At 49.8% G+C, this 19,588-nt stretch overlaps 1 protein-coding gene across 1 annotated transcript in view; it reads right to left on the bottom strand.

Moving 5' to 3' along the window:
* PPARGC1B (PPARG coactivator 1 beta) overlaps positions 1–19,078 on the bottom strand; it is a 106,514-nt gene extending 87,436 nt beyond the window's left edge. The window contains exon 1 of the mRNA XM_074360911.1: positions 18,674–19,078. Coding sequence (XP_074217012.1) covers positions 18,674–19,075 — 402 coding nt within the window. The 5' untranslated portion in view covers positions 19,076–19,078. The remainder of the gene's footprint in view (positions 1–18,673) is intronic.
* Between the last annotated feature and the right edge of the window lie 510 nt (positions 19,079–19,588).

Below are 19,588 nucleotides of genomic sequence, written 5' to 3'. Positions count from 1 at the left end.
CCATGCTGTGCTGGTGAACAGGCATTTCTTATTCATTTCTGTGGGAATGTAAAACTGATACAGTTTCATGAAGGGGAATGTAATGTGGTAATAGTCATAAAAATTTTAAATGTAGATACCCTTTAACTGAGCAATTCCACTCAGCCATATTTATCCTACATATCCACTCACACATGTGCAAAATGACTCTCATATAAAAATATTCACCACAGACTAGCAGCAGCACTAAATTAGGAATAACCTAAATACCCAATAGAAAGCTGGTTAAGCCAACTACGGTCAAGCCCACAAATGAAGTTGATCTTTCTTTATAAGCTGATATGAAATGATCTCTAAGGTATAATATTAAGTGGAAAAAAGAAAGTTGCAGAGCAATGTTCTTAGCTTGTTACCATTTGTGCAAAAAACGGAGGCAGAAGTTAGACCATATATATGCTGGTAGCTGCACGGTTTATCTCTGGAAGAACATGTTAGAAATCGGTAGCAAGGTGGCTCTGGGGATAGAAGCACAAGAATGGGAGAACACTTCCATTTATAACTTACAATTTTCTCAAGGAGGATCACATATTACATTTTCAAAATAAATACAAAAGCAAGTCTCGTGTCTTTTTTCCCATTAAATAATGCTGTATGTTGAAACCAGTATGAAAATAAACTTGCTAGGTAGCTGGATCTTCTTGGGGCCTGTTCCACACAACCCCCACCAAATCTCTTCCCCATGGGTCAGCTCCAGTTGCAGCCTCCATCACAAGGTCAATCAGTTAACACTTTAAATGGCCTGACTGAGTTAAAGATTGTAAATCAGGAAGTCTGGGTTGGAATACCTTCTCTACCAGCAAAGGTGTTAATCTTGATCTGTACATATTAACGAATGTATATATAGAAAGATGAGATACACAGTGTGTGGAATAAAAGCCAAACCAAACCTCTGGGGTGATTAAATTCTGTGGTATAATGGTGATCAGTCATGTGAAATACTTGGAGATGATCAGATAATGCCCAAACTTGATACTGTCTGAGTTAAAACAATAGCAGTCACTGTGGTGGCGCAGGCTGGTGAAGTAATTACGACGCCTCACAACTGTTTATGTCTCTACAACTTGCAATTAGCTTTGGAATCCATGATACATGCATTCTCACAGCAATGCAAGGACAGATCCCATTTTATGAAGGGGGAGAGAGGCTGATAGAGGTCATGTGCTGGGCAACAGTTAAACCAAGATTACAGTGTAAGTTCTCTTTCTCAAGGTCACGGGCAGAAATCAGTCCATAAAGGACGCTGGGAGGCAGAAGTGTGCCCAAGGAGGGAAGCTTGGCTGGAGGTGGCAGTGGTAACACCACTTTAAAAAATTAAATTTAAAAAAAAAAAAAGGAGAAGCAGCAAGCACTGCCTTTGACTGGTTACTGCAGGGTGTGGGGTCCTTTTTTTTCCCCCTTTTATCTATCAATATTCTCTCAAATTTCAATAAATTAACACTTGTTACTTTTATAACAAGAAAACACAATGTATATAAAAATAAAAGAAAACAGAGAATGGCATATTCAGTTGAAAGGCATTTAAATACACAAAATTGCTAAAAGTGGTTTTTTTTTTGAGGGTAAGAGATTAGAGGATGGGGGTGACCTCACTTCCTCCAACAAGTTAGCTCCTAACACTGCAAATGTTTTAATATTAAATTGTATTTAAAAACTTTTAAATATTAATTTAAAAACAGATATTACATTTGTGGAAAAAAAACAACAAAAATAAAAAATGAAAAAAGTTTAAGGCATAAGTTATTTCTGCAAAACACTTTGGGGTTAACGGTGAATTATGGGGCAATTAAGCAAGCGCCTGAGTTACAGCGATAAAAATTTTTTGTTTTAAATTCCATCATTTTTAGCTTCCTTTATTACCCGACAAAATGGCTTTTAAATTAACTTATTCCGTAAGGCTCAGAGCAGAGCTTCCCCTGGATGCAGGCAGATCCCAGCTTCCAGGCCGAAGCGGGGGCCAAGCTGCCTGCGCGCGCACCCACCGCGCGCCCACCGCACGCACATGGACCTGCCCGTCAATCCTAGCGTCACCTAATCCATCCCGCTGCAAAATCCAGCAGCTGGTGAGGGCCGCAGGGAATTGGGTAGCTTTCGTGTTAAATTGCCTATTAGTCACATGGTACCCTAAGTGTGGTCGCTCTTTTTTCACTTGCTGTGAGCTTTCTTTAAAATACTGCAGACTTCGTGGTTGAGCCAGCAGGAGCTGCGCGTGAGAGGCACCAGGGACCAGAGCCCAAGAATGGCCATCCTGAGCCTCAAAGAGCACCCGCAGCCAAGTCTGCAGCCTGGCATCTCAGAATTCCCTGACACCTTCCCTCCCCTCTTAAAATGTTTTTTACCTGAAATAGAGAGTAAGGCTAAAAAGCAGTTTTACAGAGAAAAAAATGATTCAAGATGGATAAAACAGAACTGTGGGGAAAAGAAAGAAAATTTTAGATATAATCTATCAGTAGAGGATTTTGAATAATTTGCTCCTTTTAAAAAATCTGGCCTGAAGTTCCTGATTTTCACCCAGTCTTTCCATCTCCATGAGTGACTTATCCAAATGTTCCATGATTCACTTGGGAGGTTGGAAATTGGGGATTCTCTTGCTGGAGTTCCTCCTCCGCCTTCTCCTCCTTCCAAACCCACACGTTTAAGGCACATGATCTCATGACAAATTGCTTCCAACTTGCAGTTCAAAGAGAAGTTAGCACCTGTCACCAGGAAAGGGGACACAACGTGGGGAGATGTGGATGGAAAGAAGTCATGTTGCCCATCTGAGATGTGATGGCTCCCTAGCTCCATCTGTCTCCAGTAACCAACCTTCTCCCTCTCAGTCCAGTACCTGGCAGTTCTGCCACAAAGAGAATTTACAAAAGCAAAACAGCCATGATAGAAAAACAATGCGTCACAGAATGGCAGAGACAGGGAAACTCAAGCCCAGAGAGGGGCCAGACTTGTTCAGGGATACACAGCAAAAAGGGGCAGGCAGGACCTGAACCTAGGCCTTCTTCCAGACCACCAGGCACAATGCTTTCACCCTGGTGTTCTAATCTCCAGGGCAGCTACACAATTCTCTAAACAAGACTTTCTCTTTCCTAATTCTAGGAATCAATAGAAATTACACTTTTCTGGGGGAGTTGCAACTATTGCAAAATCACACAATGGAAGGCTGTTGCAACTCCAAAAAGACTGGGGATCACTGCTCCAAGGAGAATTCAAGATAATCCTGGGAACTCAGTCTAGACAAGGCACAGACATGAATAGTTGAGGGGCCCTTTCCAAAACCATCCCATCTTGACCAGGTTGATGTGGGGGTGAGGTGGGGGGACAAATCCCACATTTCTGTCAAGTTCCTGCAATAGTGATCTTATTGGGAAAGACACTTCAACATCTCTGAGCCTTGGGTTCTTCATCTGTAAAATGGAAATGAAAATCGTAATGAGGTTGTAAAATATGGATGCGAAATGCTATGAGAATTTCACAGTAATATGCTAAAAGGGATAATAGTGGTGGTAAGAGGGGTAATAATTATTATTATTAAGACAGTAATATTTATTCTCATCATTAAATGTATTGAAGGCTTCCTCTGTTAAGCTACTGGCCTTCTCCCTGTCCATCAAGTACCAGTGGTTGTGTGGGGCCTGGCCCCACTATTAAGGGAACTGCTGTTTCCCTGGGCAAAGGACCTCAGTCAGGGCTTCAGGTGAGAAGCTGTGCCCTAGGCTTGTGCCTCTACTCCACGCCTAGGGCTTGGGCAAGAGGTTCTCAAACCACAGAGTGGTACCACTCATTCCATCCTGCCTATGAGGCTTGGGGGAAAACCTAGTCACCCTCCCCAAGACCTCCCTACTCCGTCAGCAACCTCCTGCTAGTTTCTAGGGCTGCAGATCTTAGTGCTCTACTTGTGATTCTTCCAGACACTTAGTTCATCCTGTATGTTCTTCCCCATCCCGGGAGTCCTCCAGCCAGCTCAAATCCTCCACTGATGGGGAAGGAGCTCATGTTCCCCCCACCCCACCCCCAAGTCATTCACTGCTCATTCACCAGCCACAGGATGTGCTGATCCTTATGACAGGCTGGCCTCTTCCTAGGATGCCCTTCCTCACTGAGTCGGCCAGCCCATCCCTCCAGACTCTCTGCTGCACGAGCTGTCTGGACACTCCCTCTGCACCGGCCATCCTCCCTGGCCATCTGTTTTTCCCAGGACAGGAGCAGGGCTTGTTCAAATCTGCAATCCTAGCTTCCTGCACAGAGGGAGTGAACGCTGCAGGGACAGGAAAAGGAAGAGGCAGCAAATGATAATCCATGGTTCTCTAACTCCTGGGATCTACCAGTTTTCTCCACCAAACTGTCATCAAATCAACCAGTCACCAATTGTCACTGTTACTGAGAATAACCACCCCGGGGAACTGCACCTAGTCCTTCAGACATGATATCGTTTCAACCACCCATTGAGATACTTACTATTATCCCATTTCACAGGTGAGGAAACTGAGGCCTAGGCAGATTAAGTAACATGCCCTGAGCCACTCAGCTGCTAAATGACAAACCCTGGACTCAGATCCAGATTCAGAGCTCTAGTCTTAATTGCTGTTCTAGTTCTGCTGACCCTCAGAATTCAGACCCCAGGCTGAGTCCATCACTGAAACCAGCTGATAACACTTCACTGGTTGTCCCACAGCTGGACATTTACTGTGGAAATTTTACTGGAAATTTTACTGTGAGGTAATCTGGGCAAAGGAGGTCTCTCTTCTCATTCCGGGGTAGGTTCTAAATTCCCCTCCTTCCTCTCATGCTTTTGTCCTCACCGTCATGCCCGCGCCCACTCTGCTCTCCCCACGACTTGATCCACTAATCTGGGCCCACTTTGGCTCCAGGGAGAGAAGCTTCCGGCAAGATACAATCATTGTCCTCTAGGCTCACCTCTAAGGCTGTCCTGGCCTGGGACCACCCCACCTCCACCCCCGAGGTGGGAGATTGCCACATTTCTGCTGGGGGCTGGTTCACAAAGTGTAAGCCAGGCAGCCACTCCCTCGGCCACCAGGACAAAGATTAAGTGCTGGAGGCCCTGGGTGCTGCTGAGCAGGTACCTGTGGCTACACCCACGGGACAGGGAGGAGCTGCTGCCCAACCTCAAGGAGAAGGTGGTGTGAGGTCACCAGGGAACTGGGGCGTGACTCCTTGGGGGCAGGACACTGCTGGACTCCTGGGGGCTTGCATGTAGCTTGGTCAGCAGAGAAGCTATACCCCCAGCCCCACCACTCACCCTCTGAGCCTCAGGTCCGCATCTGAAGATTGGGGCTTTATCTCCTGGGGTAACTGGGAGAGTTAAGTGAAGTCAACACAGTACCTGTACAGATTAAGGGCTCAACAAAAACTGAATCGATTCACTCAAGACATATTCACTGAATGCCAACCATGTGTCAGGCCCTAGGCTATGTTCTGGGCATACAGTGAGAACCAGATAGGCAATGTCCAGTCCTGGTAAGCGCTTCCTTTCCCATAGGGGCAACAGGCAATCAATGAGGTACAAATTAATAAACAAGAAAGTATCTGGCATACTTAGGTGCCTTAAAGAAAAGAGAACATGGTACTGCCATAGGAGGTGGCCAGAGCAGGAGCCTCAGGGAAGGCTTCTCTAAGGAGATGGTCTCAGCAGATCTGGAGGTGAGGGGGCAGCAAGCCATGGTGATGCCTGGGAAGAGCATTCAGAGCAGCATGTGCAAAGGCCTCACTACACTAGCTGGAAGATTACTTCTGTTATCACTGGAACCACACCCTGTCCTCTGCATAGAAGCAGCACATACAGCTGGGAGGACAGCTGCCTGGGCATTAGGAGAAGTGAGTTCTAGTCCTAAACCACCACGTGGCCTGGGACCATGCCTAGCACCCGCTGACCTTTAGGGATCTAGAGATGGCTTGCATTCCCTCAGGCTCCCTGCATTTCTTCCTCTTCTAACCCACCCACCTCTTGAAGTAATCATGATCCCCACCTCTGGAGTTACCCAGAAGTGGGTATGTGGCTGAGGATCAAGGAAGACAGGTATCAGGATAGAGATAAACGTGTGAAAACTGATTTGCTGCAGAATCCTATCAGATCACTCTCTGGGGCTCCACTTCCCATCAGGAAAATGGGAATACTCCTCTCTGGCTTAGGACAAGATGTGAAGATCAACTAGAAATGACAGATAAGGAAGCCAACCGTCCTGCTTTACACAGGCATCATAAAGGGGCCTTCTATCTGCTTCTCAGTCATTTGGAACCTGTGCTCTGGACTCAGGCAGAAAGGACAGAGAAGGGAGGGGATGACAGAGATAATGCCAGACACTCCACAAATAGTACCTGATTGTTTAGGACCAAAGCAGGGGTGTCTCGAGAGAGAGCTTTTGAAAAACATAGAAGCTTAAGGGCCTGCTCTCAAAGATCCTCATTCACTTAGGCTGGGATGGCCCCAGACGCATAATTATTATTTTTTTTTAACCACACAGTTGTACACTCTGATATGCACTCATGGCTGAGAACTACTGATTAGTTCTACAAACTTGGGACAGGAGGAGCTATTCTTATTCCCATTTGGGGCCGGCTGACTAGAGCACAGAGCAGTGAACTCCTCGGGTCACACAGCTAATAGTCATAAAGCTAAGATTTAAACCAGACAGTCTGCTCTCATTAATCACGAGGCCACATGGTTTCTTGAGGCCAATCAGCATTTACTACATGCTCCTTCCACGACTTCGTGCAGCCTTGGAAATACAAAGGACAACATCTCACTTTAGGAGACCACGTTAACTTTCAAAGAAAGTTTTATGGCTACACTAACTCCTTCATCTGGCATGGTCGAGGAATATTGTGTGCTCACAGTGAGCAAGTTTATAGATAACTTTAAAACTTATCCTGCTTTTGACAGACTTCCTATTTTAGACAATAAAATACATACCTCAAAATACATTTCACTCCTTCCTGCTTCCTCGAACAGAGAACGCTGATCAGAATATACCTTTCTTCAGGGATGACACACTGTCTTTATGACAGATTAACTTCGTAACTTGTACAGTAATGTATTCACGACAAGGGGACTCCTCACCCCTTCACTAAAAGGCCCCAGGCTGCTTTCAGTGCTGGTGGAACTGCACCCCTACCCCATGCTTGCATAGACACACACTAATAAAACTGGCTTGCTGCTTCCAGTGTCATGAGGCTTGGACAGGACTGCCAAGCTTGTAAGAACTGTGTATAAACTGAGTGAATTGGCCCTAGGTAGGAAGGGTGAGGGGTGATCTTATGTGGAACAGACTGAGTCTTGAGGGGATTCCAAACAAAGGATGGATACGGCTTGCAGTGAATCCTCCTGGGCTGGACAGGGCAGTCACTGGTCCCTGAATGATCCCTCCCCTCCTTCTTCCCCTGGAGCGGAGGTCGGCCTGCCCAGTCCCTCTAGAATAAGCTGGCTGGGCTATGGACATGAGGCCAAGTGTTAAGGCGTTGGTTTTAATCTCCCTGGAAGGTGGAGGGATGTTTGCCCAAATACCTCCCTGTAGATACTAAGACTCCTGGAGCTCTGAGCCACTCCCCAGTTGGGCTAAAGCAATGCCTTGAAACAGACTAGATTCCTGACAGTGGTTTAACATTCCATAAAGACCTGCCCACTGGAGGCGTGTTCTGATAGGGGTTCTGGAGGCTCCAAAAAATGGCTTTGACTCCTTTGTGTGCAGGGTTATCTCGGAGACAAGTGCAGTGGGCTCCTTGTGGGGACTAGTACAATCCTCCCACATTTCCCTCACCCAGACCTCCTAGCCAGTGCCAAGCACAAAGAAGGGACTTCTGGGGCCAGGCAAATGGTTGGTGACTTTTATGAAAGATCAAACAGCACTTGTTCATTCAGTCATTCAACAGGTATTTATTGGAAGCCTACAGTGTACCGGCCACTGTCAAGGCACTAGGAGATCTGCTGGTGAACCAGCTTGATGAGATCCCTTTCCTTAGGGAGCTGGGTCCTGACTGGGCAGAGAAGAGGGAACAGTAAAGAATAAACACATAAACAAAGGTTAGCACAGGCTGGGACCAGAGTTTTGCATTTAACAAGGCTCCAGGGAAGGCCAGGGATGGAGACGAACCCGGCACACAGTGGGCCCAGGATGAACAGATGTATGTTCCTCAAGCAAATCTTCCCCTAAAGCAAATCCTCTTCTGCGACCCCATCTCAGCTACAGGGACGCCATGCTGAGCCCCTTGCTCTCTGTGCCTTCTCTCCCACGGCCCACTCACTTCCACAGAGCCCCCCTGGCTAAGGCCAAGTTTCGATGCCTCCTTCCTGCTGTCCATCACCCACATTCCAGTTCTTTCTACATGCTCAGCCAGATGAGTCACATTGCAGCGGTAAAGACCATGTGCCCTGAAGCCGAGCAGACCTAGGTTCAAATCCCAGACTTCCCACTATCTGTCTGGATGATTTGGGCAAGTCACTGAACTTCTTGCAGCCTTAGTTTTCTGGTTTGTCATGGTTCCTTAGTTGTCTGGTTTATCTCACCAGGTCACTGAGGTTTAAACAAGATAATGTACCTGAAGGTCTTAGCTTACTACCTGACTGGCACATATTAAGTGGTCATTAAATGTTAGCTATTTTCTGTACTTACTATGATTAGTAACAATACTAATGAAAACCTTTGCTGACTCCTCACCTGGACATTCAGAACTCTTCCTTTTAGCAGTTTCTCTGTGTTTTCTTTTGGGTGGCTGAAGGGCAGGGTGATAGGATACAGAGTGAAGGCAGAGCACGCGAGTGTCTGTAACTGACTGTGGGATCACAGAGCAAAATGGGGCCGCTTCTGAGAGGGGGATTTAGGAGAGGCAGCACTTGGGCTGACCTTGAAGGATCCATTTAGAGATGGGGAGGGGGCACAGATACCTCATGGCAGGGCCAGGGTGCGCGGTACAGGGAAGGAACTGCAGAACGGTACCAGCACTACAGACTGGGCAGCCGGCCTCAGTGTGCCCGACTGTAACATGGGGATAGCAGTGGGGACTACTTCACGGCATTCTTCTGAGATTAAATATGACTGTTCATGTGAATAATTTAGCGCAGGACCTGTCAGAGTAATTGCTTGAAAAGGTTTTCTCATCACCATTCTTGCTGAAGGATATGGTTGAAAATGAGGGCAGCCTAGGAACACCTAACACCAGAGTCCATGTTAAGAAAATTATGTTGTTCTGCTCTTGCAGCAGTGGGTTGCATGGTCAACAGTACTGGATGAGCTGACGGACAGATGGATGGAGAGGCATTTGAGACCTTGAATGTCATACCCAGGGGCTTGCTTCTGGCAGGTCATGACGGTGGGCCTGCAGATGTTTTGGGCAGGGGCTGCTGTGGCCTGGGATCACTAGCAGGATGGAGACTGCACCGTCCTCGGTGCTGAGGAGCCAGGGCAGGGCCCTCCCCAGTGTCCTGGGTATCACACTTCTCTGAGAGGAGCCTGAGACCAGAAATAGAGGCTGAAGCAGCCACGTTGCCAAGGCTGTTTGCCATAGCAACATCAGGGAGCCACTCGTGGGCCGGCTGCCACAACTGCTCAGGGCCTGGTTTCTAACGTCTCCTCACTCTCCCTCTGCTAAATGACTCCGTTCTGCCAGGCAAGCACAAGGCAAAAACACGGCTGCAGAGCTGCCGGAGAGCATCCATCTCAGCCAAGCAAGGCTCGCCCGGCTGAGTTCCCAGACAGTGGGTCCCAGACAGTTGAGTCCCTACTACGCAGAGCCAGGCCTGGCCAAGCAGACAGCAGCCAGGGGTCCTGTCCTGTCTCTGCTGGGTGATCTGAAGGCATTCTCTGTCTGCTCCCTGTCTGTTTCTTCACTTCAAGGTAAGGGCATTGAGCAAGATGGTCTCTAAGGTACGCCCAACTCCATGAAAGCTCAAGTTTCCCTAGGAGGATTTACATTACCACTGTCATCTACATAGTGGCTACCATTTATTGAGCACTTACTATGTGTTAGACAATATTGCAGGCATATTTATCTTCTGCATTTATTCTAATAGTCTACAATTATCCCAAATTTTACATGAGGCAATTGGAGTCAGAGAGGTTAAGACACGTGCTCAAAGTCACACAGCTAGTAAAGAGCAGAATGCTGATTTAAACCCTTGGCAGTTAAACTCAAAAGCCCAGAGATCTTAATCCCTATCTGATGTTTCTTCTCCTCTCTTCGAGCGGCATCTAACTGAATTTGCTTTCCTAAAAGTCACTGCTGCAGCACTTGGCTAAACCTGGATGGGCTTCCTTTCCAGTTTCCCCAGAAGTATAAGGGAAAGGAGATCATAATACTAGAAACTTCAAGGCCTAGACAGGATCAAGGACCTAGAATTCAGTGGGAAGATAAGTAGCAAGGACTGCATTATATTTGTCTGTTTTTAATATTAACCTTGGCTCCTACTGATTGAACATTTCTCCACGTTCACAGGCATCATCTCAAGTTGCCTTTACTAAAACCACTTAAGGTATGTACTACTATCAGTCCCATTTCCTAGATAAAAATGCTGAGGTACAAAGAAATCTTGTGTCAAAGGCTATAAGGCCTGTGCCAAGCAGAATCCAATCCTAGGATTCAAAGGCCTCTCAAGCACCAAAACAAATAATTAGAACAAATGTTTTTTTCTTCCCTAAAAGACTAAGCAATAATTACAGGCCTTCAGGGATAATTAATCAATGACTTTGCCAATGACTTGTAAAAATCTCTCTGGTCTCCCACTCTAGACCTCTATTCTGGTCTCAGGCTCCTCTCAGATAAGTGTGGTACCCAGGATACTGGGGAGGTGGGGGGGTGCCTGCAACTCAACTCTGCCCTAAGGAAAGAGCAGGGCAGGGAGCCCTGGAGTCTTGCCACCAGGAACCAGTGCCCAGCCCAGCTATGTGACCTCAGGCTAGGCCTCTCCTCTCAGCTCTGTCAACACCTGCTGCTGAACCTGTCGCCCTGTCGCCCTGTCGCCCTTAAGGGGTGGTCCTGAGCGCCAAATGAGAAAACGCAAGGTCAATTGCAAGGGTAGTGGTTGGAGTCCTATGGATCAGTGAGAGCAGGAAAAGTACTGCCTGTGCTGGGTGGTGGTGGGCTGCCCTCCAGGGTCTCACAGCCACCACAAAGCCCAGCCACCCTGAGCAACAATGTCTCTCCAAGGTGTATCCACCTTGTCCCTCCCCCAGAGCCAAGACCCATCCTCCCCCCAAGTCCTGATACTGGAAAATAACTAGTCAAGGAGTCAGGGACCTGGGTCTCCTCCAGCTATGTGGCTTCTCCTTCTGTGCCTCAGTGTCCTGTCTTCTAGGAGTAGACCTGATGTGCTCCAAGGGCCCTCCCAAGCTTAAAACAGGGAGCTGTTCAGCGGCCAAGGTTCAAATCCCAGGTTAGACACTTGCTAGCTCCAAGACCTTGAATAACTTACCTAACCCCTCTGTGCCTCAATTTCGTCACTTACAAAATAGGAAAAACAGAACCAACTTCACAATTACTGTTAGAAACCCATGCAACAGTACTCACAAGTCTCTTCACAGGTACACAATGAAACAGTCACAGATGACATGATGGGGAACGTGGGTGGGTGAACAAGCGTGGCCATTGGTCCAAAACGACTGAAGCTAGGTGACGGGGGCATGGAGATCCCCTATGCCCATCCCGCCGCTGGCTCCTTCTGTATGTATTTGACATTTTCCATGATGAAATGTTTAAACTACATACAAAGTTCCTTGCAGAGAGCCTAACACCTAATCATATAAAACATTCTTCTGCTCAAAAACTCATCTACTTAATGGGTAACCACAATGCTAGACCAGGATAAAAATATTTTTTCTTGCCCTCCCTGAGCCGTCAACCTAGTTGTAGGGATAAAAGCACGCAGGCACCAGCGGATAGCTATGGCACCCTCCACGTTAGGGGCAGAGGAACAACAGGGCACTTAAAAGGCTTTCCAGAGCGGTCAGGTGTGGAAAGGGGCTTGAAATGCAGGTAAGCTATGAGTGTATTAAAATGCTGAAGGTGGGGTGTGGGAAGGATATTCCAGGTCATTCCACAAGGATTTGTCAGTTTGGCTCTTCTTAGGAACACATGGACTGAAGATACAAACCGAGAGGCTGTGTCTGCTCTGAAGAGGCTCACAGTCTAGTATGTTTGTGCACTCAGTGAGGATTTTGAATGGCTACTGTGTCCCAGGCACTTGTCTATTCATTGTGGGGGAAAAAATGGTCAAGGAAGCAAAGAAAAATCCTTGCCCTCATGGAGCTTAACAATCTGGAGCGATTTCCTCAACACTTAATGAGACCTACGTTAGAAGAGACATATCTATTTATTTGGTGCTTATAGGCCATGCATTGTGACAGGCCCCTTAAATCCGTTTTGTCTTTTGATTTTTCACTGACTCCTGGAAAGTTTTATCAGGGAAGTACTACTTATCAGTATCTTTACACATGAGGAAACAGAAGCTCGGGAGAGGTCATGTGACCCACCAAAGGCAGTAAACCACAGAACCAGGACTCAAACCCAAGCAGGCTGACTTCAAAGTGAGTGCACACTGTCACATATTGGAAGCAGCGGTTGTACCTGGAGGTGAGGAGGTGTCACCAAAATGATGGCCTGAGAGCTGAGTCTTGTGGGATGCATAATGGAAACAGTGGAAACAGAGAAAGAAGAGACAGAAGACAACAGCAAGAGCCTATGCTTCCAGGGAGAGGGTTCATGATGTAGCCTGAGGTGCGCCAGGACCCCAAAGGGAAAGCAGACAACTCGGGATAAAATTGGGGGTCTAACTCTCCAACTTCAAGTATCCGAAGGCCCTTGAACATGAGGTTAAACTTGAGACTTTAAAAGTCCCGGGGAGCCCTGGGTGACCTGTGAGCAAGGGAGGGACATCAGACATGCATTCTAGGAGGACTGATCCGCCACCAGGGCTGAGGACAAGCAGGAGAGGGCAAAGTCTGGTGTGGCAAGGATCTGTTTGGTAGTAGATGCAGGAATCCAATTCTGCATGGATAAGAACCTAGACCAGAGGAGGGGGAGAGAAACAGAAAAGTCAATCCAAGCCAATCGATTCTGCATCAGCTGAGTGTCCACAGGATAGATGTGAGGCATTCAACTATGTTGGAGAAGGAGAGATAGTAAACAACCCAGCTCATTCTCTTCCAAATGACTTTATTTGGGTTCCCGTCACCCTCATGTAATAAGAATTATGCTTCCTTTTCTTACATAAAAAAGATGGCACAGATGGGAGTTAGCTCTATCCTTGACCTTGCCCTCCTACCGTGCTTCAAAGACAGAAAAATTCTACATTTTGTGAACAGCAGACTGATGCTCATTTTATATACATTAAATTATTTAATTCCCAATCCTGAGAGTTAGGGCCTAATAGCCCCATTTCATAGATTGGGAAACAGAGGCCTAGAGTAGAAGGACTTAGGAGTTATGCCTTCTCTCTACACAATTTGCCCTCATTTGCTCAAGGTACTGGAAATATAATGATGAACAGAAATAGAGTAGTCCCTGTCTTCATGGAGCTTGGAGTCAAGAGGCCTGGGGACCTCACCCACGATCCTGGTTCTTCGACTCACTCGAAGGTAGTAGATGTAGGTTGTCTTCAGCAAGTCAGTGAGTTTCTCTGACACTGTAAACTCCTCATCTGCAAAATGGGAATAATAGCACCTACACTTTGTGGGATCTTTGTGAGAATGAAATATAATAATGCAAATAGAAGGCTCAGCAGAGTGCAGAGCACCTAGAGGATGCTCCATAAATGGCATTGATGATGACAGTGATGCAGAAGGAGACAGCTGTTAACAATGCAATGCTCTCGTGTTAGGGACTCACTTCCAAGCCCAAGCCCAAGCCCAAGCCCCCATTTGCAAGGCTGCTTCTGACTCAAACCAGTATTCCTTCTATTGTTTCAGAGAGAAGGGAAAGGGTGACTCACATCCTGGCAATGGTGGAGCTTCTGGCTGGCCTGCACCAGCTGGGGAGAGGAGGGCCCCAGGGTGAAGGGGAAATATGAGCCCCCAGGGCCCAGTAGCTGGGCCATAGCCTTTCCTGGGTTTTACAAGCATCCTGATCATTAGCACCAACCAGGGAGCTCCAGTGAAAGTGGACCCTGGGCCACCGGTAAACAAAGCCAGCAAACGTGTCCCCTCCCAGGCTGGGGTGAAGAAGTTATTCCCCTGGGCCTCACACAGGTGAAGAGTGGGCAAAGGCACTCAGCAGAGGTTGCACTGTAGCCTGCCCCTACAGATGGCCAGAACTGTAACTTGGAAAAGAAGTTAGTCCCAGCCTCAGTGGCTGTGCAGGCAGCAACGTTTCAAACCTAGCAAGTTAACACTTAGACTTCAAGCCACTTTCCCCAGTTCTCCATGTAGCAAGGGCCCCTCCTGGGCACTCAGATCCAGGTTTAGAACAATGAGGAGATAGGATACCAAATGCCAAATGGGCCAAGTTCACCAATATGACATTTCACAGAATAGAACTGCAAATGGCCCCCAATCATACGGGGAAAAGGTTCAGGATCACAAGTCCTCAAAGAAATGCACATTAAAACAACAGGGATGGACAAAGTTTATTGATGAACAAACTGGTAAATATGAAAACAATTAAAATACCAAGAGTTATCTGGGTATAGAGAACCAGGCATTCCCACACAGTGCTGGTGTATAAATTAGTACAATCTTTCTAGAAGGCAATCCAGAAATATGTTTACCAAACGCCTGCATAGTTCCTTTGACAGAGTAATTTCATTTCTAGGAATTTAAATGAAGAAAAGAAGACATATGCAAAGATATTCATTTCAGCATGGCTTACAATAGCAAAAAAAATTATAAGCTACTTAAATGAGTAACAATACAGGATTGATAACATGCATTTTGGTTCAACCCCTCAATACTATATAACCATTAAGATATTAAGTAGAATATTTATTGATGTGGAAAGACAGGCACAGCGTATTGTTTGGAGGAGGGAAAAAAGCAAATTACAACAGTGTGATTCCACGTTACAATCAGTTTATAAAGAATGACTCTATTTTGGTACAAAAAATATAATCGATAGAAATCAATAGGAAAGAAAAAGTCTGGAAATATATCCCCTATGCAAATTAATTGTGGTTATGTTAGGGTAAGACGACATATTTTCAATTTTTTTAATGTTTGCCAGTATTTTCTAACAATTCTATCATTAAATATTTTTAAATGATAAGCAGTTGGACCCGATGATTTGTGAAGTTCCTGCCAACTCTGACATTTTGGGCATCTATGACTGACGCCCCAAGCAACTTCAAACAACCCATATTTAGTGTGGGCTTACTGTGTGGCCTTTGGAGCCTAAGTCATTGCCCACAGCTGCAGCCCTCTGCATTCCTCTCTCCCCATACTCGCTGCCCAGCTGTCTCCCCAGCCAGCCTGAGAGCTCCCCCTTGTCTGTCATTCCTGTGCCTAGCCAAGAGCTGAGCAAAGGAACTCAGCAGGGTGACAGGTGCCACGGGGGGCACAAAGAGATGAAAGGTACAATTCTAGTTCGAGAATCTTACTGGGTCACAGGACTAATACACAAAGTGCTTGGTTGTGTAACACAGACGAAGAAAACCAGAGGAGAGAGAAAGCAGGACGAGCTGGGCTGGGGAGGCCTGCTAGAGGAGAGCGCCATGCAGGAATGGTGGGTGAGGACTCTGCAGGCCAGGGGCACAGCCTGAGCAAAGTGAAGCCAACCCAAAGTCCTTCCGGATACAAGCCCCAAACCTTTCCAAGAAGCTTTCACAATCTTGGTCTGCTGAATTTCTGAACTTTGGCCTGAATGGGTAAAAGTTAAGGCTCCTAAATGCAAGTCTTCCCTCTATCTAACCCTGGATTAGCCATCAAAGACAAGTCTTTGAGATAAAGACAACAAATACTTTTTACTCACTCTCCCCACCCCTTCCAAAGGGGGAGATGGAGGACAGGAGGGTCAGGCAGGGTCTGGGGGGGAAGAGAGGAAGTTGCAGGAACAACCAGACATCTCACATGCAAACAGTGCTCACCCCCACCACCAGGCCATTGGCTTCTCTTGCTAGCACCACCAGCCCCATTTGACAGATGGAGGAAAGGAGGCTCCGAGAGTTAAAATGGCTTGCTCCGGGGTCACCCAGCCAGAGAGTGGGGAAGGCGACTCCACTCAGGCCTTCTGACTCCAAGTCCAGTGCTATTTCGAGGTAACACACAGGACCTGGAGTCAGGAGCCCTGGGTGGCTCTGTCACCCACTGGCTGCGTGGTCCTGTACCAGCCGCTCAGCCCTCACAGCCTCTGTCCCCAACTGTAAAATGAGGAGGCAGGCGATGGCCCGCCCAGGTCCTCTTTTGGCTGGCTCTATGAGCCTTCTAGGGGCGGTTGCAAAGCTCCCCATATCAATTACATTTCCCAAGTTGGGCCGGCAAAGATCATCAGAAGATCCTCTGCCTGTCACGTGGTTAAATAAAAAAAGCAAACGTCCCAGATTAACTTCCACTGCATTGCTTCTACTGATACCTGATTACCCAATTTTCTAGTTTCCTTGGGTAAAATAGCCCTGCAGGGTAGGCCCGCTGGGCGGCTAAAGGGCAAAAAATTAATTATCGGTGAGCCAAAGAACACAGAAGATGGAGTTAAAATCTGGCGTAGGGTCCAAAACGGACAAGTTCTCGCTATGGGTCTCTGAACGAGTCTTTGGCTATTTCAGACCTCCTTCAGCAGCGTCTTAGTCGAGAGATTTGGAGATAACCGCAGACAAGTGCGAGTGCCGAGGGACAGAACTTTCCCAGGGGCAACTCTGCCCGTCCGCACCCAGTTCTCTAGTCCCAGGCTGTCGGCTGGGGGGCACTGGTGGTGCCGAGGCTGGGATCGGAGCAGACATGGGCGCGGGGCGGATCGGAGCAGACATGGGCGCGGGGCGAGTGACGGCGCCCGGTGACCGCCGCGGGAGCTTCACTGCAGTTTCGTCAGAGGTAAAGGTACGCGCCCGGCGCGCGCGGCGTGTGCACACAAACACACATACCCGCGCGCGCAGACCGCTCATCACACACTCCCCGCGGCCTGGAGAAGCGCGATTACACGCCACCAGGCCATTCGGCCCCTGCCCGGAACCCACTCGAGAGCTCCCACCACCGACCACGAGGCCCCGCGGCTCCCTGACGCATGGACGTCTGCAGTGGGCGAGGGATGGCCTCCCGCGCGTGGCGGGCTTCCTCTCCGCGATACCCAGCCACGCCATGCCGTCCCAGCCGCCAGCCCGGACTCGCCACCCGGAGTCAGCCTGGTGCTGAATGTCTCCGCTGCTGCGTCCCCTCCAAGTCGCGTCTCACGGCAAGGAGTCAGCTTGCAAGCCTCTCCCCGCCCACCCGGTCCCATGACAGCTGCTGCCGCCCAAAGACAGGCAGATTATTACAAGAAGCAAAGTTTCCCTCTCTCCCCTCCCACATCCCGCCCCCCCCCGGCTTCCCCCTCCCTTCCAGTGTTATGCAAAACAAGCCGGCACCGGCGCTCCGACTCCAGGTACCAAACCAGCCCCCGCGAGCCGCGCCCGGTTGCGCCCGGCGGCCCCTCTCGGCGCTCAGGCATGCGCCCGCATCCGGGGTCTCATTCTCCGCTCCGCCGCATCCTCAGCCGCCCGGCTACCCGCAGCGGGGCTCCAGTAGAAAAAGCCCTAACTATGGGGCCAAACTTTATGCTTGCAACAGGCATGGGGTGGGGAAAACCGGGGAAGAGGCGGGGGTCGCACACGCCTTGTGCAGGCTTTTTTCCGTGCTGTTTATCCCAGCAGCACCCCCCACCCCGCCTCCAAGTCACCAGCTTCCTCGCCCCCACTCCCAGCACACCAGAGCACCCTCTCCTGTCACGCGCGTGTCGCCGGTGGGGCTCCCAGACGCAGCCAAATCCCGGGACGCCGCCTCGCCTTCCCTTCCCCCAGCATAGCGCGCACCAGGGCCGCGTGCCGAAGGGGGACCTAGGCGCCCCCAAACAGTCCTTCCGCCCCCATCCTGCCGTGCTTTTCCCCCGGTGCTACGCCGGGTAGCGAAACCAGGAAGATTCTATCCCCGCCCGCCTGTCCACGTGCCCCGGAGACCCCTATACTCTCAGCGGGCAACTGGCAGGAAACTCCGCGCTGCGGGAGCCTTTCGGGAGCCTCGGGGGGCCAACAGCAGCGCGCGGGGGATCCGAGACTGGAGGACCAGGGGATTCCGCGGACGGGCGCAGGCGCCTGTGCCCGGGCCACAAGTCCACGTGAAAGTACGGCAGCAAGTGCCGGGAGCCTGAGGGCGCGCCTCCCGAACCCAGAACCAGCCTGAGGTTCCCTCACACCTTGGCGCGGCTCCACCTCCCCGACAAGCGCGGAACCCCTCAGCTCTGCCGGCGGGGGGGTGGGGGGGTGGGGGGCGGACTTTAAGCAACCATGGCTAGACCCTCCCCAGCGGCCGTAGCTCTCCCAATGCTCCGGCTTGCGCGGGGGGACCTCCAGCTCCCTGTCGCTGTAACGATGAACATCGCAGGGTGCATGGAAGAGGGGCTCCGCAACCTGGAACCCCCGGTCCCCTGAATGGTCCCACCTCTGCATCCCGGCCTCCGCGACTGCGGCGGCAGCCCCCACAGCTCAGCACCCATGGCCCAGGCCCGCGGCCCCTGCTGGCCGTACCTGCGTGTCGGCGAGATAGTTGAGGAAGAAGGAGGAGAGCTCTTCGTCCAGCAGCGCGCCGCAGTCGTTCCCCGCCATCTTCCAGCCGCGGCTGCAGCGTGCGGCGGAGTCAGCGCCGAGCCGGCCGCGGGGGGGAGAGAGCGAGCGAGCGAGGGAGGCGGGAGGAGGGAGAGAGGCCGGCGGGAGGAGGGCGGAGCTCAGGCCCCGGCTGCCGCAGGGCCGCTGGCTGCGGGGGCGGGGCCGCGCAGCGGCCGCGCGAGCCGGGGGTCGCGCGCCCCCTTCCCTGCGCAACCTCTGGCGCCGCGATTTTCGCTCGCGGCCCCCAGCTCGGGAGGAAAGCGCCCGCAGCCAGGTGATGGTGCCCCAGCCAGCAGCCCGTTGCCTACGCAGCAATGCGGGCATCCCCCCGCTCCTGCCAGAGCGAATCACGTTGTGTTAGCTCTGGGCGGGTCCTTAGAGACAACCTGCTTCTGCACAGCTGGGGAAACTGAGGCCCGAGAAGGCGGAGGCCCTCATTTGAAGCCACAGTGCAATACAGGACGACAAAGCCCAGATCTGACCTGGAGACTTGAGTTTGTCTAGCCAGGCTGCAGGCCAGAGAGGGAGGGATACCACAGGTCAAAGCTGGAGAAATCAGGGAAGGCTCCTAGGAGGGGGTGGCATTTTTAAAAATCTTTTCTTTGTTAGGTGCACTGACTCATTCTAAGTTTATTCTCTCTCTCAAGTCTCCCCCTCACTCCCTAATCCCCCTCCCCCCCCCAAAAAAACCCTAAACTTTAATTATTTCTTTTACCATGGCCCACAATGCCTTGAAGTGACCAGCCTCCTGCCTGCTTCCCCAGGCCCACTGGCCTTCTCTGTTTTTTGGATGAACCATCTCACAGCAGGCTCTACACATGGAGTGCTGTCCAAACC

The sequence above is a fragment of the Camelus bactrianus genome, chromosome 3 (genome assembly GCF_048773025.1).
Source record: "Camelus bactrianus isolate YW-2024 breed Bactrian camel chromosome 3, ASM4877302v1, whole genome shotgun sequence".
Classification (NCBI taxonomy): Eukaryota; Metazoa; Chordata; class Mammalia; order Artiodactyla; family Camelidae; genus Camelus; species Camelus bactrianus.
The sequence above is the reverse complement of the archived record's forward strand: the minus strand, read 5'-3'. Positions and strand labels throughout refer to the sequence as shown.